The 23,972-nt window shown below is 36.3% G+C and overlaps 6 protein-coding genes across 11 annotated transcripts; 2 read left to right on the forward strand and 4 right to left on the reverse strand.

The window, feature by feature from the left end:
• Positions 153–3,824, forward strand: LOC18610848 (putative disease resistance protein At1g50180). The gene is made up of 2 exons (XM_007046747.2): positions 153–3,251; positions 3,344–3,824. Exons 1-2 carry the CDS (start codon positions 527–529, stop codon positions 3,391–3,393), a joined length of 2,775 nt encoding a protein of 924 aa, XP_007046809.2. The 5' UTR covers positions 153–526; the 3' UTR covers positions 3,394–3,824.
• Positions 3,905–7,455, reverse strand: LOC18610849 (folate transporter 1, chloroplastic). Of its 2 annotated transcripts, none has more exons than XM_007046748.2 (11): positions 7,107–7,455; positions 6,931–7,007; positions 6,539–6,615; positions 6,248–6,341; positions 5,751–5,844; positions 5,242–5,315; positions 4,962–5,066; positions 4,721–4,792; positions 4,599–4,619; positions 4,334–4,401; positions 3,905–4,194 (listed from the first exon to the last, which is right to left on the reverse strand). In XM_007046748.2, the coding sequence occupies exons 1-11, from the start codon at positions 7,213–7,215 to the stop codon at positions 4,062–4,064; spliced, it is 924 nt and encodes a 307-aa protein (XP_007046810.2). In that variant the 5' UTR covers positions 7,216–7,455; the 3' UTR covers positions 3,905–4,061. The 2 variants fall into 2 exon arrangements, with proteins under 2 accessions (XP_007046810.2, XP_007046811.2); XM_007046749.2 differs by having other exon boundaries at positions 4,962–5,069; positions 7,107–7,453.
• On the reverse strand, positions 7,976–9,962 carry LOC18610850 (50S ribosomal protein L7/L12). Its single transcript, XM_007046751.2, has 2 exons — positions 9,288–9,962; positions 7,976–8,303 (listed from the first exon to the last, which is right to left on the reverse strand). The coding sequence occupies exon 1, from the start codon at positions 9,877–9,879 to the stop codon at positions 9,289–9,291; it is 591 nt and encodes a 196-aa protein (XP_007046813.1). The 5' UTR covers positions 9,880–9,962; the 3' UTR covers positions 7,976–8,303; position 9,288.
• LOC18610851 (peroxidase 72) lies at positions 11,134–12,990 on the reverse strand. The gene is made up of 4 exons (XM_007046752.2): positions 12,525–12,990; positions 12,189–12,380; positions 11,920–12,085; positions 11,134–11,804 (listed from the first exon to the last, which is right to left on the reverse strand). Exons 1-4 carry the CDS (start codon positions 12,750–12,752, stop codon positions 11,389–11,391), a joined length of 1,002 nt encoding a protein of 333 aa, XP_007046814.2. The 5' UTR covers positions 12,753–12,990; the 3' UTR covers positions 11,134–11,388.
• Positions 14,369–20,228, reverse strand: LOC18610852. 5 transcript variants are annotated; one of them, XR_001928587.1, is made up of 19 exons: positions 19,974–20,228; positions 19,710–19,797; positions 19,533–19,624; positions 19,330–19,368; positions 19,151–19,204; positions 18,780–18,854; positions 18,341–18,406; positions 18,129–18,171; positions 17,321–17,366; positions 16,977–17,070; positions 16,837–16,889; positions 16,627–16,711; positions 16,430–16,532; positions 16,240–16,332; positions 16,016–16,082; positions 15,605–15,671; positions 15,452–15,505; positions 15,083–15,287; positions 14,369–14,802 (listed from the first exon to the last, which is right to left on the reverse strand). XR_001928587.1 is itself a non-coding variant. In XM_018123969.1 (18 exons), the coding sequence occupies exons 2-18, from the start codon at positions 19,780–19,782 to the stop codon at positions 15,150–15,152; spliced, it is 1,242 nt and encodes a 413-aa protein (XP_017979458.1). In that variant the 5' UTR covers positions 19,783–19,902; positions 19,974–20,228; the 3' UTR covers positions 14,920–15,149. The 5 variants fall into 5 exon arrangements, 1 of the variants encoding a protein (XP_017979458.1); XR_001928588.1 differs by having other exon boundaries at positions 19,710–19,854; XR_001928586.1 differs by having other exon boundaries at positions 19,710–19,895.
• LOC18610853 lies at positions 21,134–22,738 on the forward strand. Its single transcript, XM_018114964.1, has 2 exons — positions 21,134–21,920; positions 22,324–22,738. Exon 1 carries the CDS (start codon positions 21,255–21,257, stop codon positions 21,876–21,878), a length of 624 nt encoding a protein of 207 aa, XP_017970453.1. The 5' UTR covers positions 21,134–21,254; the 3' UTR covers positions 21,879–21,920; positions 22,324–22,738.

The raw sequence follows: 23,972 nt of genomic DNA on the forward strand, positions 1-23,972 counted from the left end.
ACACGATTAATACATAAAATACAAAAAACTTAAATCCAAACTTATGTCCAAAATTACTACATCTAATCTAATTAGAATGAATTTGAATAAGATAATCAACTTTCATAGTACAGGCGAGGTGGAAGGAAAAGACAGGATTGCCCATCCTTGCCACCTCCAAATAGCAATCTCAATTTCTAGAAGACGACTGCACAAAGTCAATGAGATTGCAGAGTGTAAGGACAAAGGAAACAGAGTAGTTTATGCGTTTGGCTTGTTTGAAAAGGTCTATGAAAATCACCAAAAACCAATTTATTACTATGTTTCTGAGAAATTCCGTGTACTGTTCTTCTGGGAAGTTTCTGTTGAAGATATGCGGGACCTAAGGTGGAAATTGCATGGTTGGAAATGGCAGCTGGCAGGGAAACTTCATGTGATACCAATCTGTTAAGTTAGGACTTCTACTTCTGGAGAGGGAAGCAGCTCTTTGCAAAGGAAAAACCATAAACAGAAACAAGAGAAAGAGAGGGGAGAAGGAGACAGAGAGATGGCAGAGTTTGCTGTTTCCCTAGTTGTGGAAAAGCTTACGAACCTACTGGCAATGCAAGCAGCATACCTGGACGGGGTGAGCCAAAAGATTGTGCAACTGAGAAACGAGTTGAGGTGGATGCAAAGTTTTCTCAAGGATGCAGACATGAAGCAAGAAGAGGATGAATTGATGCAACAATGGGTGTCTGATGTTAGAGATGTGGCCTACGACACAGAGGAAGTTATAGAAACATATGTTTCCAGGGCGGCATCTCAGAAACCATTTGATTTAGTCACCAAACCGTTTTACCACTACAAGGTGGGGAGGAAGATTGAAAGTATTCGATCCAGGATACGGGAAATAACTGGCAGACGAGAAACTTATGGTGGTCTGGGGAACGGTAGAAGTGGACGAGAGGGAGCCGCTGCAAATGACAGGTTGAGATGGTGGAGACAACCATCACCCCATGTAGAGGAGGATGACATTATTGAACTAGTGGAAGACACAAAAGCGTTGCTTACAAAACTGACTAGCATGGAGTCAAGGCGCCGTGTGGTTTCCATTGTGGGTATGGGAGGTTTAGGCAAAACAACTCTTGCAAAGAGATTGTACAACCACAATGATGTTAAGAACCATTTTGATTGTAGAGCATGGATTTATGTATCCAAAGAGTACAGAAGAAAAGAGATCTTACAAGGAATCATTACAGATGTAAATGCAGTTAACAGAGATGAGATGGAAGTTTTGGAAAAGCTGAAAGAGGAAGTGTTGCTGAAGAAGCTGCATGAATTCCTGGAGGAGAGGAGGTATTTAGTTGTTCTTGATGACGTGTGGAGTATGGAGGTCTGGGATTGTCTAGAAAATGCATTCCCTAGTGGGAAAACTGGAAGCAAAGTGATGGTCACCACCAGGAACAAGGAGGTTGCTCTACATGCAGATGGAGGGGGCATTCCCCATGAACCAAGGATTTTAACAGAGGATGAAAGTTTAAAATTGTTCTGCCAGAAAGCATTTCATGGGATGAAAAGTCTTCCCCCTGAATTAGAGAAGCTTGGTAGGGATATGGTAGTGAGATGTGGTGGTTTGCCTCTGGCAGTGGTTGTGCTTGGAGGATTGCTCTCTCGGAAGATCAAGTCAACAGAGGAATGGCACCGCGTTCTTTGTAACATCACCTGGCACTTAACCAAAGGCCAAGACCGGATAGCTGCCATTTTAGCACTTAGCTACAGTGATCTACCCTCCCACTTAAAGTCATGCTTTCTCTATCTGGGACTATTCCCGGAGGATGTCTCTGTCCAGACGAGAAAACTGATCCATCTTTGGGTAGCAGAAGGATTTTTACCACAAGAAGGTGAAGAAACAGCTGAAGGCGTCGCTGAGAAATGCTTAACTGAGCTGATTGACCGGTGCATGATTCAGGTGGGAAGGTTAAGTTCACTTGGCAGAGTCAAAACAGTCCGTATCCATGATCTTCTGAGAGACCTCGCCATCTCTCAGGGAAGGAAGGAAATTTTCCTTGAAATTCATCACGGGAACAAGGCAGAGTCAACAGAATCTATCTCTACTAAATCCCGAAGGCATGCTATCCATTCTCGCCATGACCGGTATGCTTTCCTTAAACACTTTGCTCCTCATTTGCGCTCCCTTCTGTTCTTTAACCGAGAGTATAATGTGGATGTGGCAAGGAAGATAATGAAAGTTGGTTACAGGTCTGAGAAGAAGCTTAATGTCATTTACAAGAATTTTAAACTGCTCAGGGTCCTGGATTTGGAAGGTGTTCGTGTAGTCAGTCTACCTGACACAATAGGAAGCTTAATTCAACTACGGTATCTAGGATTGAGAAAGACTAATTTAGAAGAGGAGCTTCCTCTATCTATAGGAAACTTGCAGAATCTACAAACATTAGATTTGAGGTATAGTTGTTTTCTTAAGAGGATACCTAATGTCATCTGGAAACTGGTGCATCTGAGACATTTGCTCCTTTATACTCCATTTGATTCCCCAGACAGTTGGCATTTGAAGATGGACACCTTATGCAATCTCCAGAGCCTACCATATATAGAGGCTGGAAGCTGGATAGATGATGGTGGCTTAGCTAACATGACTAATCTTCGACAACTGGGCATTGATGGGTTGTCAAGAGAACAGGTTACTTCAGTCATTTCTACCATGGAAAAATTGCAGGACCTTCAATCTTTGTCTCTGTTGCTTGTGTCTGAACTGGAGATGTTTCCAACACTCATAGGACTTTCTTCCTGTGAGCATCTTCAGAAGCTGTGTTTCTATGGAAAGATGGAGAAGCTACCTGACCCACAAGAATTCCCACCCAGCTTGATTAAGCTAACCCTTTACAACTCCCAACTGCAGAGAGATTCAATTACCAAATTGGAAAGACTACCGAACCTTGAAATGCTTGTTTTGGGTGAAGGGTCATACAATTTGAGAGACATGACCTTCTCCTCAGAAAGTTTTCCCAAACTGGAGATCCTACGACTGCACCTTCTGAAAGAATTGGAAGAGTGGACAGTGGAAGAAAGAGCAATGCCAAAGCTCAAGCATTTGGTGATAAATCGTTGTGAGAAATTAAAAAGGATTCCAGATGGACTGAAGCTGGCAACCTCCCTCAAAGAACTAGAAATTGTTGGAATGCCAGTTGAGTTTGAATACAGACTCAGAACTAAAGACTTCTTGGAGTTCAAACACACACCATCAATCAAGTCTACCACAGACATGTTGGCAATTGGTAAACTAATCTGTCAGGATGTTTATTTAAAAGAGCACTTGCATTAAGCATGAATTAAACCTTACTTTCTACATCTGCATCTCGGTTTGCAGGCCTTGGCAGTCACCAGAATGCTGGTTGGCCAGAAGCACAATTCAGTTGACTGAACAAAGCTTCAAAATGATGGTACAGATTGTATTCATTCTATCGGTTTCTTCTGCCATTGCACAGATAGCTTGGACATGTCTACCTGTTAGGCAAGTACATAGTATTAACTTTCTTGGACAGCTTGTTTGTGAACGAGGATATAAGTTGTTTGTCAGTAAATAAACCTTATTTCTTAAATTAGAAACTTAAGACCGCAATAATTTCTTTTCCTTCTGGATGTAAGATACCATGAACAATATGATGAAGGCTCAATGATTTCTCTCTGCCAACTAATGCTCATATAAGAATAGAGGTGAATGGTTTCTGCCTAATCTTATAATGTGAGAGAGCTTGAACTGGTAGACTACCCAAGATCTTAGAAAGCTTGGTTCAGTCTACTAACAGCATTAACTCCTATATGTTATATTGCCTCCAAAACGCTGGCATCATGTTTTCTTTTTCCACCCAATCTACTAACAACTTCATTATTTCATCCATAGATAATCAGATCCTCAATGCAAAATAAATAAGAAAAAAACAGAAATGGGATAATCTTCACATAGTACAATGAGACTCACATGAATGGCATACTTTTCCTTCTACTTATCAATCTCATGTACATCATTGTTAACTGTGAGCAATAGAAACCTGTTAAGGAAACTAAGGACAGAACAAATGTCTTTTTCAATCATTCCTTCCCATCCGTCTTAACAATTTGAGTACATTCTCAAAAACAATAAATGTTATTGAAGAAGCAGGAACATTTTTCAGAAGGTTTGGTGTGATGCCCTTGTAAAATCCACGCAAACCCTCAAACCTGCAGGTCCTCAGAAGCAAATATGATCAACAAACAGAAGAAGGAAATACCAATTAAGAACATTCACGGTGTTTAATACAGATTAAACTTTATTCCTCAGCAATAAGATTAATAAATTTGGGTTTGAATATGGTCTCACCGTGCTGTTTCCTTCACAACATGCCAACTACTCATATATCTTGGAATTCCCTCATTACTAGGTCGTTGCTGCAAAAATTAGAGATAATTCCAACAGTGAGTTGCAGATTATCTCAATTGAACTTCACAAGCTGTCCAATTTAATCATCAAATGTTTTAAGGAAATATCCCTGCAGCCTCATGACAGCTTTGTTTAATCCTACTTAAAGAATTTTGTCAAGTCAATGTACTGATTAATGAAAGATAGATTTTAATTTTTCCATTACCTGTGATCGAGTTCGAATAACCTGAAAAAACAAATTTCCCACCCTCATAAGGCAACATGACCAGCCAGCTGACAGAAGATAAATATAGATAAAGACTTCACACTGATTATAAGGATGCATACCTGAAATGGATATGTAAGTAGAATGGCAGCAATTTTAGAGGACCCCCCCAGCACTGCATAATCAAATGAATTCTGTACAAAATGCTAGGATTGTTAGAAATCATTTCCATTATAGCCTCCTACATGGTCAAACCATAAGGAGACTGAAAAAGGTCTTGATAGTGTCATGTTCAAACTGTCAAAGTTAGTATGAGGGTTATATACCAACAAATTACTGCAAACAGAAACTGCAGTTACATACCAACAAATTACTGTCACTTTCAGACTTCCTTTTTCTCTCTTTATAATCAACCATTATCCTTCGAAGTTCCTCATATGTTGTGAACTGAATAGCTCCATGAGAAACCTGCTGAAGTCAAAACAAGCACAGTGAATTGCAGAAGTATGGGGAATATGAAAAACTACACTACTCCTTAAACAACTTGGTACTATTTAGCTCCGAGATATTCTAATGTTGGAAAACCCATATAGTAATGTAAAAAGCAGGAACAGAAATAAGAACAAAACAGGAAGCAAACTACCATCAACAGACCAGGACCAAGTCCTTTAAAGAGTGCAGTCCACCCTTCCTCCCTCAGTATGGTTCTTAAGGCATCTGAAATTGTTAAGACATAAAAGAATATTGAGGGACTAGCAACAAAAGAAATGAACATTAAATACACTCGACAATCATTTTGTATGATCGGAATTCCAACTGAAAAGAATAAAGGCACAGAAGGTATTAATCTTGAAATATATAACCAGCTCTTGATAATCTTATCATTTTCCAAAAGGGGCTAAATTCTAAACCATAATTTTGAATATCAAATCTATTGAGTAGAGTTGGATTTCTGTAATATATTAGTCAGCACAAGAAATCTGCATATAAAAACGTGAATCTTCCAAAAAACAACAAGCAATTTTACTGCAGGAGATTGATGTTGAACCTAATTGCTAGCTAATACTTGGAGTCAGAGTAAATATGACTCACTAGGGATATGGACATCTCAGAGCAGATTACTAGCAAATTAACATAAGATGCAGAGCAGACCATAAATGCCAGAATAAGGTCGACTTTGATGAAGAGGAGTCTGAAGTTGCATTCTTGTTTTTACAAGCCAAATAGGATTTGTGCACAATGAAACCTACAAAGACCACAAGATTGAAAATGTTAACAAAATACAAACTGCAACCTATCTTAGTTGACATTGATTAGAGACCAATCCAACCTAGTATCAGGGGTAAGAAGATGAGTATATGACTACTTTAAACCTTGACAGATCAATTATTTAACTGCACCAACATCTAAAAAGGTGAAACTTCAATGAACAATTCTAAAAGCACATGTATTGCCTTGCTATTGACAGTTAGAATGTTAGGCCACTGTACATGCCATGATAATTAAAAACAGATCCTAATAGATTTTAAGCTTTACTTCTCAGTAAATTTTACTGATAAAAGAATCGTTTTCTTTCTGATATCAGTTGTGCGTTTTATGAGCCTTCCGTTTTTCCTCCAAGTGATATTATTAGAAGTTCATAAACTGACCAAAGCTCCAGCTTCTGCAGCAGAAGCAAGATGAAGAGCAGGGCTCAGCTTCTCCTCTCTGTTTTTAGAGTACCTTTGTTTAGCTCTGCCATAGCTACAAATAGCATAAAAAATTGAAATTAATTGATTGGCATCAAACAGTTTTCAACAAATCAGAACATACTAGCTCTTTTTTCCCCCATTGCATATAAAAAGTAGTGTATTCACATCTAAAAGTATCATCAAATGTATAGTTCTGATGGAGTTAGTAATTCAAATATATATATAAAATAAAGTAGTAGTGGCACTTACAAGAAAAAATATAAACCCCATGAAACAGTGGACCCCAACACTGCAGGAAAGAAGCCTGAATAAAGCCCTTTCAAACCCTGCATGACAAACTCATTAAATTGTAATAAGAACTTTGAAAGGAGAAATTCTTAACGCCAATGAAAGTGAGAAAGACATTAAATTAACATGAAGAGGAGAGAAAAAGAAGCACCTAAGCCTAATTACAGTACAGATATAATTACATGATTTGGAGTTTATATGACCAATTCAGTAGCTTGAAACTGCAAATACTTAAGCATTACACCTAGACAAGCTAAACTAACAAGATTTTTGGTAAGGACCGAGTCGAATAAACTTCATGAAGAAGAAAAAAGGACCCCCAAAAATAAAAGAAGGGTGGAAAATGTGCGAACCTCTAAGCGAGTAATGGTAAAAATGGCGTGGGCGGTGTTCTTGTAAGTCGGGTAATTGGTGGCTCGACCATCGTTAACTATTCAAAACTCGATCAGATCAGCACCCAAAAGCTAGACACTATATATATATATATTAGTAGAGAGAGAGAGAGAGAGAGATGGAAGAAGACGACGACCTTGGAATCTCGTACGTACGATGTCCAGAGGGTACATCGCGGCGACAGTGGCGAAACCCGCCACCGCACCAGCGGTTGCGTTTTCCCATTGCCACTGTGATTGTGACATTCTTTGACAAGCCGCTAGAGAAGCAGCAGCAGAAACAGGCTCGGAACCTCAACCGCCGATCGCATCTCACGCTGCCGTTATTTCTGGTTCATTTATTTGGGCTCCAACTTGTTTGCTGCAATTTAATACAACGTCGTTGGCTGTCCCTTTCAGGAAGACCACGGCCCAACTTATTGGGTTCACGGACCCATCATCCATAGTCATGCTTCGAAGTTGACTTACCCAATATCTTAACCAGAAAAGCGATTATATAAGAACTATACATTACCTAACATCACATGACATTCGATGCATCAAATATAAATTCTCTCCAATTTATTTATCTGTTCTTGTCAACCAAGACATTAACTTTGGTTGCTAAAAATGCCCAAAACCAACACGTTAGACAAGAAGGAACATCCCAAATAAGCCTTCAAAGAACCAAGGAAATCTTCTTTTTACTTTTGAGAAAGAACCAAGGATACTATCCAAGTATTATTTGCTGTTACAAACCAGGTTGCTATTGTGCCTGTTCATTAATATGCTTCCAGGATGTTGAACACGTTAGAAGTGAATTGCACACATGAAGATGTTTATTCTTCCCCTGTATGTTATGATCTGTTAGTATGTGGTTGAAATACAACATAAATCACTATCCACTTATACACTTCAGCAATAGAGTGAGACAACTCCATTCTCACATGATTTTCTTTCTCTCTTTTTTTTTTTCACATTATTTGAGGAGAACCTTTGCTCCAGGGTACAAGCTTGCTCATAGCAGTAAAGAATAACTGAAATCCTTCAAGGAACTATTGAAAGGATTGTTTATAAAATCAATCGGTCGTCAAAATTCAATTCTACAACAGTTGGTTTAGAATCATCAAGAAATTACAATGATGATTGATGAAAATGAAAACATTAATATGAACTCAGCTGCACTGCAAATCAATTTCGCAAAGACTGTTCTGCTTTAGGAGGAATCCCTAAATTGATCTCCTTCACCGACAGTAATCCTGGCATTATACACCAATATCAGTTACCCTGCATTTTCACAAATTATTTGCAAATGCCTTGCACTTCTTCTTTGTCCCATTTTTCTTCGTGAAAGTCTGGCAAAGTTAAAAAAGCAATTATAATTAGTTACTGCATAACATAATTCTACCAACATAGTAGAGCAGTGGCAACTTTTCATTGTAACAATATTCCCCAGTTCAACTAAATACTCATGACTTCTGTTAATAATCACCTCTTTCCTCTTTTTCCCATGGTTGTCTTGACCATGTTCTAACCAATGCCTAATGGCCTAACAGAGTCCATGGCACAGTTCTGGTTCAGTTCATGGTTTCTTAAACCATCACCAACCTCTGGTTCATTTACATATACTCTAGTATGTTTCTTCAATTGCTTGAGTGGATTATGTTGCCCCCATCATTTAGAGATACATTGTTCATTTACTAGTCATCATCATTACAAATGTTAGGCTGTCAATACAGTACCAAATGCAATCTCTAACCCTTATCTCTTTCCCCTATCTCCCACTCTCTCGCCAATGTACTCTATGGTTCTAAAATAAGAGACCCTCACCCAAGAAATTATGATCAGAAACTTGTAATCTGCATTTTACATTTCATTAACTAAATCTTATGTCAGTGCAACTAGAACTAACTTTCTTGGTTTCTAATTATCGCGATACATAAATAACAAGAACAATAGCAAAAGTGAACAGCTAACTGCAAAATCTCTGTACCCAAGTACATCATTGATCTGTTCAGCAGGCAATATAAAATTTCTAAACAATAAGCAATACGTAGAATTATTCCTCTCTCTCCAGTCCAAAGTCTCCCAAAGTTCTTGAATAATACTATCCATTGCTGCCCTTCATAATGATAAACCTCTTACATTGCTGTTTTGCTAATATTCCCAAAGAATCTAGAGCATAAACCAGACTAACGGAAGGAACTATTTTGAAGAACTTATAAACTTCTTCTCTTCAATCATAGCTTTCTAAACTACTATGCAAAGCTAAGACTTTAATAAATTCATCAAATTATTATGAACACAAAACTTAAACAAATCAACCAAATTTCCCGTACCTCACTCCATGGAGACTTTAGCTCCAACCTCCTTCATCTTCTGAATAATCTTCTCAGCTTCCTCTTTAGTAACCCCTTTCTTCAACAAAGTGGGCGCCTTTTCCACCAAATCTTTAGCTTCTTTCAACCCCAAATCCGTAAACCCTCTAACTTCCTTAATCACCTTAATCTTAGCCGCCGCATCGAACCCTTCAAGTTTCACATCAAAAACCATCTTTTCCTCCTTCTTCTCTTCCCCTTTCCCGGGCCCACCAGCCCCACCTTTCCCGGCACCTCTCATGGCCCCAGCAAATCCCATCCCGGGCATCATCACTGCCATTATTGGCATCTCTTTAACATCCAGTTTTTGGCGGAGGACTTCGGTTAAGTCCATGACTTCGAGCAGAGTCAACCCGGAGAGTTCATCGACGATTGCGGCGACTTTGCCGGAAGGAGCTTGTTTGGTGGATTCTTGTGATGGGGTGGTGTAATTTCGTGAGAAAGTATGGTTAACTTTGTTTAAAGATTGGATGGAAGAGGAAATGTTTGGATTTTGATGAAGAGTTTTCTGGATTCGAGTTAAATGAGAAGAAAACAAACGTAAATTTCTCATTTTCCTTTCTTCCTTTGTGTTTCAATTTTCGATTAAGGTGCCTTTTGTTTCAGTTCAGTGAGGCCATGGAATTGCAAGGAAGCTATGAAGATTGCAGAGGGTTTAGGCAAAAGCCCTAGTGGTAAAAACGGGTCGAAAAGGTCATTTTTGGGCCTGAAGTCCAGCCCAAACTATTGACTTTAAGGAGTTCCTAGTTCATTGCTTTCGATTTCAAGCTCCAGTTCTAGCTTTCGAGATAGTTGTTACATCATGCCAACAAGCGCTTTTCTATTAGGAACTCTGTCTCAAGTTGTATAAGCAGAGGTTAAAACAGATGGGGTTGCCATTTTGATTGCCAAGAAATAGCTCAAACTACAAGAAAACAGTCTGTTAATAATTTGCTTGTCTTCTGTATTGCAGATGTAATGAACTCTAGAGCATTTCACTAACCCAAGCATAGGGCTGTGCCAATCGTTATGACTTCTAGCCGGTGGCCCCCGTTGTGAGCAGGTGGAAGTCAGGGCCTTCAACATGAAGATGCATCATCTCCATATCCAGCTATCCTTTGGTTCTTTGTTTAGAGAAATTTTTTGCACTTGGGTATCTGATTAGATAGGAAAAGGTAATTCGATTCCTTCAAAGGTGACTTTGGGAGTCTCCTGATCCCTTACATACGTATAAGATGACTTCGGTGCTTAGTTGAGAAGCCATAGAACACAGCTTGAGGTGATGTTAGGCTGGTAATGTCAAATGGTAAACTGGGCGGCCTTTAGGTATCTTGGTTCTTATAGCGGAGCTTCATTATTGCACAGTATTGTAACAAAAGCAATCTACAATGAGGTGTTGGATCGGACGAGGCAAAAGTTCACTGTTTCGAAAGTGGATGAACTCTCCATGGCAAGGGAGAGCAACCCTGTTGCAACCTGTTTCCTCTGCTTTTTGCCAAGGTATTTGATGCAAACGGAAACGGTTTAAGCAGCCCGATTCATTGTGACAAGTTCTGCAAGTCCTTGATATGGGATAGCACGGTGGAGAAAGAAAAGAAGATCCCTATGGTCCAGGTAGCAGCAACTACAAGATACAATTACCATGTGACTGGTTGGATCAGTATTTGGGATACAAGGAAGGCAATCTAGCTTCCTTTTTGCTAAGTTGGTGTTGAGATTATATGGAAGCTGTTGCGGAAAGCAATCGATTTCCACCCAAATGGAAATTTTATTTTGGTTGTTGTGTGAACTCAATGCTAAGGAATAGGAGGCTATACCATGCGTAATGTGAAAAGCAATCATTGGCCCATCTCCATATCCAGATTGATTACTATTATAAATTTTCAATAGAACTCATGCCAGGCATGTATTTTTTTCTTTACACAATTCTGAATCAATACAAGTCGAAACAATACCACTAGTTGGTATAATAAATTTGCACAAATGAACTTCTTTTTCTTTCAAAAGGAGGAAGGAGAAATAACATAGAACAGGAGACAGATCCAAACTTTTTATTCATCAAATTGTTCACTTCTAACGGCTGTTAATAAGCATTAACCTTCCTGCAATTCTTTCTGACCTCACCCCTATAACCTGTCAGTGGTGAGATATTTCCCATCTTAATCATGGACTTGGCAAATTGCTGAAAGAAGAGTTCCTGGTTGTAAGCGTATTTCTTCACCAACTCCCTTGATACAGCACTCTTAGTAAACAGAACTTGGTCAGAGTTCAGCAGGCCCTTGTAAGCCAATAAGTTCTTGAAGTAGCTGTTATCGAACTTTATTGGGCTCACGAAATCTAAGAAAAACAGGTTCTGATCTCCACCTGATCTTGGACAGTTGGTGCGCAATTGAGCAGCATATGATTGGTCAAGTGTGTAGTCTGGTTGTCCATTGCCTGATTGGTTATAAAGTCTCTGCCTGAAGCTGGTGCATCGGGCATTTCCAATGGTGTGGCTCCCTGCAAGAAAAAAAGTGGGGAACTTGGTCATGCTGAGAACATATGAACTTGTGCTACTTTCTTCAGGTTTCTAGCAAAACGCATTCAGTAATGTTATGTCGAGTAATTGGTTTACCAGAAAGTGCCACAAGATCAACAATGTTCAGGCCTTGTCGCTTGAACTTGGTTAGAATTGTTTGAAATGTGTTGTTTGGAGCAGGAATATTATTGTTAGAGCCACTCAAGCTTGCACCTGTGGAATCCCTCCTCCCGAGAGGGACTTCCCAGTTAGGTCCACCAGTCTGCAAATCCAAAAGATGGTTATGGCAATTTTGGACTATAGATAAGAGGCTAATAGCAATTAAAAAGTTAAGAGACAAGGCTATAACCAAAGGCAGCACTTACCAGAACAGTAGAATCTCTAGCAGCCAGGGCCATAATATCAGCACATGATACCGTATGAGGACACGCTTTCTCCAGTGCAGCTTTGATCTCATCTATGACTTCAAATCCTCTAGCCGAGTCCCGGTTAGGATTCGACCTCTTTTCGCTAATTATGGTCCTGCTGCTGTCTAACAAAATTGATGCATCGCAGCCCTGTGACAACAGCAAGATTTTAAGAGTATTCATTACTTTGTGATACACTCAAACTATTCTGAAAATAACTATATGTCAAATCATTAATTAGCAGCATCGAGTGAACAATAAGTGGGGGGTTGAGTGCTTTGGCATGTAGAAAACCTTGACAAAGCAGTCATGGAAGTGTAGCCTAAGCAGTGAAGCAGCCATACGGGCCTCCTTTGCAACAGCTTTGGCTACAATGTACTTTACAATCTCTTGAGCTTTTGGACATGAGTGATCGTAAAACTGAGGGTAGAGGTATCCTCCCGCAATAGTCTTGCCACAGAGACAAAGGGGAGCAATGGCTAGAAGAGAAAGAACTATGATAAAGCCCACAGAATGACCCATTGTTCCTTAGCTAGCCCCCTCCTTGTTTTTGTCTTCTCACTTTCTAGACCAAAACCAACACAGAATTTTCAAAACATGCTATGATGCTAGCTCCAAGGGTGATGGGTATTTATAAAGGATACTTGGTTGAATGGTCGTCAACGATATGACATAGGAAGGGCAAGGGGAGAACAAAAAGGTGGAGTGAGTAGGCAACTAGCTTTGCATCAATCAGGAGCAGGAAAGAAATGGAAAAGGTTGGAGTAGGTAGCAATATGCCAATATCTGCATGCAAGTGCCGACCAATTGCCATAAAATATAGTTGTAAGAAAATACATATAAAAGATTTAAGGTAATTATTATTAATAATTTTAATTTAAATTTTTGAATGTTAAATCTAAAAAATAACTTAAAACTTAAACTTTTGAATATCACATAATTTAGATTCACAAAATTACTAAATTGAAAAGTACTTGATTTCGAATCAATTAACTCTTAAGATAATATATGTAAAAAAGATTTAATCTCATGATTTTTTACATTATCTCTCGTTAGTTTTGAATATTCCACCATCGATCAAGACAAATTAGCACTTCTTATCAACTGTTGATGGAATGAATTCCGTTTTACACAAAACGAAGAAAACCAATTCATGATCATGCGTTTCATTTTCCATCTCTTTGCCTAAACTCATTACAAGCCAAAGATTGGTATATGCATGAATAATGATAACGCGATGGGATAATCGGCTTTTGATTACTGAAACAAAAGCCCCAGTAGTTTATGTTAATACTCAAACTAATTATCAGCTAATCATCATATGCTTGAACCTGGTCAACCTGAAACTGTTTTAAATTTGTGCTGATTCCTGCCGTTGAGGACAAAATTTTGATAGGGAACAGGCTCACCTGCTCCGTTGACAAAAACCGAAAACTTCCCGTTGGCGTAGGTCCCTCTAAGTCATTGCCATCTTTTAAGTACTTTTGATGACCATTAATGCATGTAAGTAACCCATAGCTTAGCAGAGAAGCAAAAAATTATCTTCAAACAACTAGCTAGAAAGAGGTAAAGAGTACATGCTTCGATGTTTGTGATTGAAACTCTTAAGATCACCTCCCTCAGTACTCTAAATCACCCCATGGAAATGAGAGACCTACCCATGTAAGTTAATCTATTAAAAGAAAGCCCTGCTGGAAAAGGTTTAGCACTCTCCTTTACCTTTTTGGTTAAGTTGCAACTACCTAAGAAAAAAATTGTTCTTGAAAGAATTAGTCATATATTACAAGTAATTGCGAAAATATGATTGATTCAGCTTAATTTTTATGATAAATGCTCTATTAAAATCTAAATGAAAATAATATTAGGTGACATGAAGCAAATGTTTTTTGTATAAACCCTTTGTTCCATTTCGAATCACTCTAATTCGAGAATAGGCATTAATGCAAACTTTTCTTTTATCTTTTCCTAGTAAATGGATAAAGACATGCACGAGAGGTTTACACGTTATTTATGGATTGTTTGACTTTAAACTAACCTTAGATCAGATTGGCAAGAAACAGATATTTGATATTTCCATCTATTTGTCTGATTTATATGTTGGGATTTGGACACAACTAAGCTTAACCTGGAGAAAAGAATATTAGGTTAATCACATGAGTACATAAAAATAAAGTTTTAGGATTTTCAAGATCGTTATACAATGATAATATATCAAATATAAACTCGTAAAGTAAAAAGAAGCTTTGGGTATGGAGATAATTGGGTTAATATCGCTAATCCAATAAGATGATAAAGTTTCTGTTAGGGTAGCCTTGAAAGGGAACTATTCTCTTTAAAGCAAAGCCATCTTCTTTCTCCTCTTTTGATTATAGTCTTTAACCAAAGATAATATAAAAAAGCATATCCTGATTCCTAAGCTTTTTCTCCTTTTTATTTTTTAATAGTCATTGCAACATTTGGCCCATTTGACATTATGATTAACGTTATCCTTTTTAACATATCATGCTGATCGTACACGTGGCAATGTCGACAACAGTCGGTGATTGATTGCCTATACCAGTTCCATGCATCCCTGGAAATAGTAAGAGTGGATTAGTATGATAAAATTGAAACAATGAAACTCTTTGCTCAATCAGAACCATAGCATTGAATATGCTCTGCTTTGAAGTTCACCCTGCAAGTCAGTAGCTTGAATAACTTCTGTCAGAATAAATTGGTAAATGGAAGAGGGGGGAAATGGTAGTGCATTCTATGAGTTTGGAGGATTTCTAAATACTATGTCATGAAATATTACGATGAGTTATGTTTACACCAAAAATAAGGAAACAGAAGGTTGCGTATCTTGACAATACCTCGCATCAATACGTGTGTGATTCGGCAGAAGAAAATTCACATTTTGTAAGGGAAGGACTGCAAAATTTAAATTGAGCCATATTTTCTTTCGCTCGTTGTCCATTTTCCTTGAGCAGTAGCAGCTGGGCGCTCCCAGGAGACTTCACTGGCAAAGGCAGCATTAAGGTCCTCTGCTCGTGAGTAGCCTTGGCCTGCTCCACTCACCTGTCAGAGGCTCTTTGCACATTAATGGGCAGAAATTATACAGAGAACTACTATATTTGCTATCAGGAATGTATTAGAGTCCTCTGAAACAGCTATTACTTGCATGAAAAGAAGCTCACGAATTCAAATAACATTGTTCGCCACAAAAAATTTCATAAACTTACAGTCTCTAAACAGGCAGAAAGGATTGTCATGCCTGGCAGTGCATCAATCCCCCGCTGCATCCAAGATTCCAAGTAGATATAAATAGGTGCTTGCAAGCATAAATTTTTGTAAACTATCACAAAATACTAAAACATAGAGTCTAAGCAGCCCACCTGGCGTTCCACTCGTGTCTTGTAAATAAAACCTCCACAGCAAAACAGAGTTGATGAAACCATGAATCTGCCCAAGACCAATTCCATTTTATTAGAACAAATCAGTTAATATAGAAATAAGGGAGTTGGGAGTATATCATAGGCACAACTCTCACAAACAGAAAATTTCAGAACCAACAGAAGAGATTGATTTTTTGTCTATCTGTAGTAACAGACACTGATGCCCTAGAAAAGGCACACTCCGGGCCATAAGCATGGTATAGGGTAATGAGACAATTAATCTGTTGGTGAAAGCTGGTGGCATAAACTGTGCAAAACACAGGATCCCGTACAGAAGATATTTCAATCACGTCATTTTGCATAGCAGAACACATGTGAGACAAAAGAAGAAATTATTGGAGGTTTCCATACATGCAAGAAATTATTCCAAATATTGCCCACCCTCTCATAGCATATCCTTCCTGATTTTGTGTGTATTCTGCAAATTTTGGAGAAAGTAAAAAAAAAACATTAAAGTAGCTGATGGCGAGTTCTATTGCAAATGCATCACTATTACCAGAAAGCTACTTCAATAGATTCCAGAAAAATCACTGTTGATAAAACCTCCATTGAACAAAACAGAATCAGGAGCCTACCACATGTTTTTGTTAGAACAAACTCTATTGGTTCATAACTATCCACAGGGATAGTGATGTTAACTTCATATGGGGTATTATGGGCCTTCACGCCTGAAGAAAAAAATGGGGGACAGAATTATACAATGGAAATTCAACAGATTATTATTGAAAAAAAAAATCATACTGCTGAAGGTAATGGTGTATATACATCTCCAATCTACAAGCAAAGTTGAGGGTGATAAAGTTGTAGGTAGCTTCCCAGTTGCCGCTGTCCCTGATAACTTCACCTCCAGCCCATTTTCTGGAAAGACCTGAGAAGGACCCAATGCAAAGAATGATAAGATAATAAGCATATTCATTCAATAATCACAGTTTTCTACCCGTTGAACTGACAGGAAAATGTACCTTGACAATAGGTTTTTGCACTAGGTTGGAATGAGATGAGATAGCAGTCAGATAAAGGGCAACATGAGGCTGTTCAGTGCTGAAGCTGTTCACCGAAACTTTTCAACTCAGATTATTCATAAGATGTTGATTGCAAATAATTAAACTAAATAAATCAAATTAATTCACTATGAGAGAATGGAGATAGCAACTCATAATGGAGATTTATACCTAAAATCATGGTGAGGTTTTTCAAAACCCAACTGAGTCATACCATTGTAAACCTTCAAATCAATAAAATAGAACTTTTTTAATCATATAGTTTCGGCATATAAATATATGTAGACCAGTTAAATGATGCAAATTCTTACAATTTCCCATGATCGTGGATGAAATCCAACAGTGAAGCCCTCAAATACACGTGGACCTGGTTTCTCACATGGAATGGCCAGTTCAACAATGGCTCTGAAAAAAATAGAAACAACAAAAATTTAGATATATGTTGTAAAACGGATTTCAATCAATTTTTTTGAAGAAGTTAGGCACAAACTTTCTAGTAAAACAATTAGTCTTGTGGTTTGGCAATAGCAATAACAGTCTCTAAGTTATAATATAAAATTTCACTCTACACTGCACCTAACTTGAAAACAAATGTTTAGAGAATAGGAATGAAAAAGAGAAAGAAAGAAAGAAGTCATAACACTGCTTAAAATACCTGCAAGTGGATTCATAAGTGACATTGCATATGCATCCATGTTGACCTGAGATTAACACCACAGATAATGACAAAAGTGTTAAGGGGTGATACAAAACAAAAGCAGCATTGGCAGTTAAGATTTCAAGGCAAAAGAGGGATGGATCCATAACAGAATGATCCAAATTAATATATCTTTTCCTAATAATCGGCAATTGGTATGGACACAAAAAATGAAGAGGGAATGAAATGAAAATGATTTAGAGAATGGGAAGGGCAAAGAAACTAGGATAGTTTTTTTAATTTTACTTAATTGGCTCAAGCACTCAGACTTCATGTCTGGAATGCCATTTATTCACACAGCCAGTCCTTAATAAAGGATATGTGGTAGCTGCATCAAATTGAGAGTTAATTGTCACCACCAAACTCAAATTACCTCCTAAGCATGTTAATGCTTAAGCACTATACGAAAATAGTTAGCAGCAATTAACCAGTATGAGCTGAGGAAAACATTATTGGATAGAGAGGGAGGATGGTCATTTTAACCCATATAGAGTGAAAGAAAATGCATCGCATGAGAAATAACTTAACAAACAATAATATAGGACTTTACTTTGTTACAAGCTTTCCATAGAATATGCTAATACTAATTATCATTTCATTCAGCTTCACAAATCTCTCTTTGTCATTTTTGCTCAAAGTAAGCGTCGAAAGGGTTTAAGACACCATATGAACTTATAAATTCTCAAACAATCAGTGATGGGTGATATAACCTCCTAGTATATACAACAAAAAGCTCTTGAAGACTTGACATGAAGAGTTCACACACCTTTACATTGCCCATTTAAACAATTTCCACATATAATATTTACCTGAAATACAATCAAAGAGATTCATTAACACATATGCAAATGCCATGAGGAATTTGAATGTTCAAATTCACATAATTAATGACTTCACAAAAAATGATAACTTCTAAGAACAGTCATGTCAAGTAATTCCCAAAAATTTTGAGAAAGAAACAGTAGCCAATAGACCAACCTGTGCAGTACGTCCCAATTTGTCAAAGGTGTGCTCACACTTCAGCAGGTCACCATTGTAAAACCCCTATACATGCAGAGAAATTAGATTTAACGGGTTTTATGTATCAATGAATCAATATTACAGTGTCAAAACTTAAACAGAGGTGTTGACATGATGCAACACATTGCATTAAGCAGGCAAACAAAATGCAATCTTGGGAATAAGAGCATGAGTTGCCAAGTGACTAGAGGTAAAAGAAGAGAACTCAGAAAACGAGCTTCTCATATAAATTTATCTCTTTTTACACCACCAATAACAACCAAAAAGTGCCTAAGCTAACAATACAGCAATCATTCATTCCTATTGCATCAAAGGAAGCAAGGAAAGGTTCAGCATACCCTTATGTTTTTATAGTTATTACTTCACAAACAAGCAGTTGAAAACCAAACAGACTTACTTGAACAAGGTCAACATGCCCTGAAGCAGCAACAAAGTGGTTAACATTATCGAATCGACCAAAATCTACATATCCCTGCATAATTATGAGCATTACACATATTGTGAAATATACTCAACAAGCTTGCTGTTATGGTAAGCAAAGCTACTGAAGGAGCAGAAAAAATAGCCCCAACTTTTAAAATGATTTCTCAGTTATCATCAAAACACAAAGGAAAGGAACAGCAGATTTTTGAACAATGAAAGTGCAAATCAGTACTTTCAGCCAATTAAAAACATTTTAAAACATTGCCTTATCCAAGGTTGTCCTCATAAATGAATAACATATAAACACATTGATTTAGTACTTAAGAACATGCAGTAATGGACTACCGATTGTGATCTACTCTCCACATCTTTGCAAAAGCGGACGACAAAGTCAGCGTCCTGCATCAAGAAAAATGCAAATATGTAATACGCTCTTGACATAAATATTTATAAACAGTAAATAAAACAATGTCACCAAGGGGAATTAGAGACTTTCGACATTGGAAACCACGCAAGGATGTTACCTCTCCCTCATACATATAAGAATCTCCGACCCAACCACTCTAATCAACAGCTTAAGAGAAAACAATCTTGCTCGATATCAAAGCTCCCAGGTCATCCAACTGGAAATTTAAACTAGAAATGCTCATTTTACAACCAACCAATGATTCAGACATCTATTTGAAATTTACAACAACAACAAAAGAAAAAAAGTAACAAAGGATACGAAATCCAATAGATGGCTAGAATTATCAAGCGCGTAGCAATTGGATGTCGGAACAGCAACTGAGGCAACGGTAAGTGCTTGTGAAAGAACAGCTACAAAGAAAACAGATTCATTTGCATTAAACAGTTTAAAATAGTTAACAACTACTTCATAACAGAATCAAACAGGAAAACATACCTGCCAGTGCCACTGCTATGAACATGAAACCAACATTTAAACAACAATTTACACTCGGCATTTCTTCGAGCATTCAAGCAAGCATGTCCGGCGAGAATCAAGCTAACTTCAGCTTAAGTTATATTACCAACAATGATTTTAAAACCTGGCGAAGTTGAAGTAAGATTCTTCGGAGCAAATGAATAACTGAGATCTGAAAACAATCTAATTAGAAAAATAAAAGTAAACAAATTCACGGAAATTCAAAATAAAAATTCTACTTACTATTTTCTGATTAATCCGGATTTTGATGTTCTGACGTTCTTTAAAAAGAAAACAATAATTCAAGATGAAAAGCAGAGAAAATGCCGAAGTAACTTCGCCGGATTGTCGATGCTGCGTATTCAACGAGGCAGGGGAAAAGGAATCTAAACTACAATAAAACGGTGTGTTTTGAGCAGAAAGAGAAAATGATAAAGAAAAGAAAGAGAGGAAGGAAAGGGGTGCTGAAGTTTCAAGCCGATTAGATTCGGCTTAGATTTGTTCTCTCTTGACGCAATTAGTTTTAAACTTAAAAGTTCAAGAAATAAAGAGATAATTAAAAATAAAATAAAATATAAATCATTCTAAAATAATAAAATAAAATAAAATATAAAATTTTGATGAATTCATTTGTATTTTAAAAGTTAAAAAAGCACAATTGATTTTTTATAATATAAAAATTTGTAAATAAAATTGTAACATTGAAAAAATTTTAAAAAATAGGAATATTTTAAAATAATTATCTTTAATTTATCTATCTAATTTATATATAACATTTTTAATATATAGACACATGATGTTATTATTTTTAAATTTTTAAAAAATATTTTTGAGTTTTCAATTGATGGGTGATCAAGTATTTAGTTATTTACAAAGAACATTTTTTACTTTTTTTTTATAATATTGGGAACATTGTTGCCTTTTTTCTTTAAATGGGAGGGTAATGTCGGATTTTAATTTTTTTTTTCTTCTCTTTCTCTTTGTTTTTTATTTTCTTTTTGTTTTCCTCCCCATGCCCTCCTTGCCCGGTCTGCCTTCTCTTTGTTACCACTTTGAACACATTCTCTCACCAATTAGGCACTACTCACCAACTTGGCAGGTATGAAAATTATTTAAATTGTAAATTAGTATAATTTGTTTTTTTATTTTACACATACACATATATTATTTTTAACATAAATAATTTGTCATTTTACCATGTACAAACAAATTCATTATTACATTTCTTTAAACAATCTAATAACAATTGTAATACACAAAATTGTTAACGTCAATAAATAATTCTTGCTAAAATTAAATATATATATATATATATTTGAATTTTTTATAAATATAATCTTAAAAAATATGAATAGACACTCTTTTAATATTTGTCTAAAATTAAAAAAAAAAAAACTAAAAGAAAACTGAGAGGAAAAATCGAAAAATGAAATTAAGCTAAGTCGAGTGACAAACACGTGACCAAATTTCAAATTCCCTTCCCCAAACCAAAAACTAGTGTCAAAATTAGGGTTCCAAATTTCAATGGATCGAGAAATGGACAGAGAAATCTGCGGTTGGATTATCGAATTCCTTGTTCGTGAATCAACCGACGAAATGTTGGTGAAGAAACTCATCCAAGTATTCCCGCCTTTGAACGGAAGGCCTCGCGTGAAGAAAACGCTGCTTCTCCACTCAATCAGAACCGAAATCCTAGCCGGCAACGTTTCCGAGAGGATACTTGATCATTTGGAGAGGATCGAGCGCATTGACCGCAGCCAGAGGCTCAGAATCCCGGACTCCATGAGGCAAGCTTACTGCGCTGTCGCACTTGAATGTACCGCCAAGTACTTGCCTGGAAGCTGTGATCGGAATGGCAAGTATTTGGATGCGGTGAAGAGAATATGGAGAAGCAGGATTGAAAATCTGGAAAAATCAAAGGCATCCAAGTTGGTTTCCGAGCGACTGAGAAGCCGTCGACGTCAAGTGGAGGCTGCCGTGGAGGATGAGGAGTTGGCCAACGTGTTAATTACAATTAATACGCTAAATGACGCGATGCTCACCCTTAGGATCTATCTACGCGAAGCGTTGGCCTTAATGGGTCCGTCATTCCTTAAAAGCCAATGTGACTCAATCCTTGAAAGAGAAAATGGGTCCGTTTCTGGATAAGTGTAGGAGGAATTCACTTGCCGGAGAATGAAAAAAAAAAGGGTACGCTTTGGCTATTTCTTTATCCTTATTCCTAATTCTTCAATGTGGCTGATGGCATATAGAACCCAAGTAACGAAAACTGCTTCTGAATTCTGATGCTATTATCTATTTAGAGGAATGTAAAAAACCAATCATGTCGATCTGTTGTCTTTGGTTAAAATCTCTCAGGATGAAGAAATAAAATGCATGAGGAATTTTGGTCTCATATCCAGTATTATGATATAGAGAGCCAATACAAACTTAGATTTTCCATAATTACATTCAAATTCTTATCCTGTTAGGTTCATAATGAGTGGTGAATATGAAATATTTCAAGGCAAGAGTGAATTAAATCCATCCCCTCGTACTCTTGCAACTACGCAGATCTATTGAATATTTCTAATTGTTGCAACTTAAATCATAGGTATCTCAAGCCAGTCTCTGCCGTAAGCCCTTCTATGCCTTCCCTGCAGTTGAAGTTCCTCCAGTTGGAGTCATAAAAGTAGAAAAGTGGAGAAGAGTTTTGCATCGTCACCATCCTTTTCCGCAGCAGGATCTTCTTGACGACAACTAAAAAACTTGGTATCTTTCTGAGTGGAAAACGGATTGGTTTTGTTCCTCTGTGCATCTCTGTGGTGGCTCCGTTACAAAGGGGCAACTCTGATTGGATGAAACATTTAGGAATTCTTTCGATCTTTTTGTCAATAGATCTCTTCTTGTTCCTCAATGTCTGGAGAAGGCAGCATTGTATCATCCTTAGTTCTCTTGTTATTACTATTATTATTTATATAATATATTTTTTTGAATTCGGAAGAAAATGATTCGAATTCTATTCTTTATACTGTGGAGATCATGCATCAATTAATAAATTAAATATTACGTGTTATTATTTATATTTTTTAATTAAATTTATTATTTTTTATTTTTTAAAAAATATAAAGTAAAAATTTATTATATTTAAATATTATTTTAATAAATTTATTTAATGCATTATTTAAGTTAGATTCAAAATGAGACAATTCATTAAATTATGTAATACTTATAAAGATTAATGTGGTTGATATGGCATGATATTCAAAGGCTAGATTAATTACTAAATATACTATTTGTTGTTTCTCAAAATTTTTAGATGATTATCTACTTTTATATTGTATCCAATTAAGCTTTTAAGAGTATTATTTTTGTTTAATTAAACTCCTATTTCACATAATGTCGTTATTTTTTTTGCCACATTAGTGTTTACCTATCATATGATATAAAAAGTTTTGTCGTTGTTGATGTGGCATGTTATGTATATGTCGATTTAGCTTGAATTTTTCATATAATTTATCACATGAATTCTTATTTAATAAATATAACAACAATCACAATAATATTCATCCGTTTTTTGTGATTTTCATATAAAATAAGGGTTTAATTAAATAAAAATAGTGTTTTAAAGGCTCATTTAGGTTAAAAAATTACAAATTTATTTAAAGAATTTGAAAAACTACGAAGATTTTTTTATAATATTTAAACCAAATTCAAACATTACAAATATCAAAAGGATTTAATATAACACTTTAAAAAACAACAACACTAATATTACATTCAAATAACAACAAATAAACATTGATATTCTATTTCTCAACTAACATGTAATTACAACTACAATATACCATCAAATAAAATAAATAGTTATTATAAAAAAAGTATATTTAATTACTCATATAAGGAAACCAAACTAAAACACTACTAAAATATATTGAGTTTGTTTACATAATTTAGGTATAATACTTAAAAAAAATCTTGACCTACTTAAGAAAATTTAAATAATTTTTTTTTCTTTTATTACAATCAAACTAATTTTTATATTTTTATCTTAAACTAAATAAACTTTTATAATTAATGATTGACTAATTATTATTAGTCAAAATATCACTTATCATTTTATATCATATAATACTAATATGACATATTTATATATTATAATAAATGATGATGTGTTATGATGTCATGGTTATGTGGTTTTTTCACCTTCTATGTCATCACCAAGTGAGCTTAAAAATAATAAATAGTATTTTGATTAATGAT

Source organism: Theobroma cacao, chromosome 1, assembly GCF_000208745.1.
Source record: "Theobroma cacao cultivar B97-61/B2 chromosome 1, Criollo_cocoa_genome_V2, whole genome shotgun sequence".
Lineage (NCBI taxonomy): Eukaryota > Viridiplantae > Streptophyta > Magnoliopsida > Malvales > Malvaceae > Theobroma > Theobroma cacao.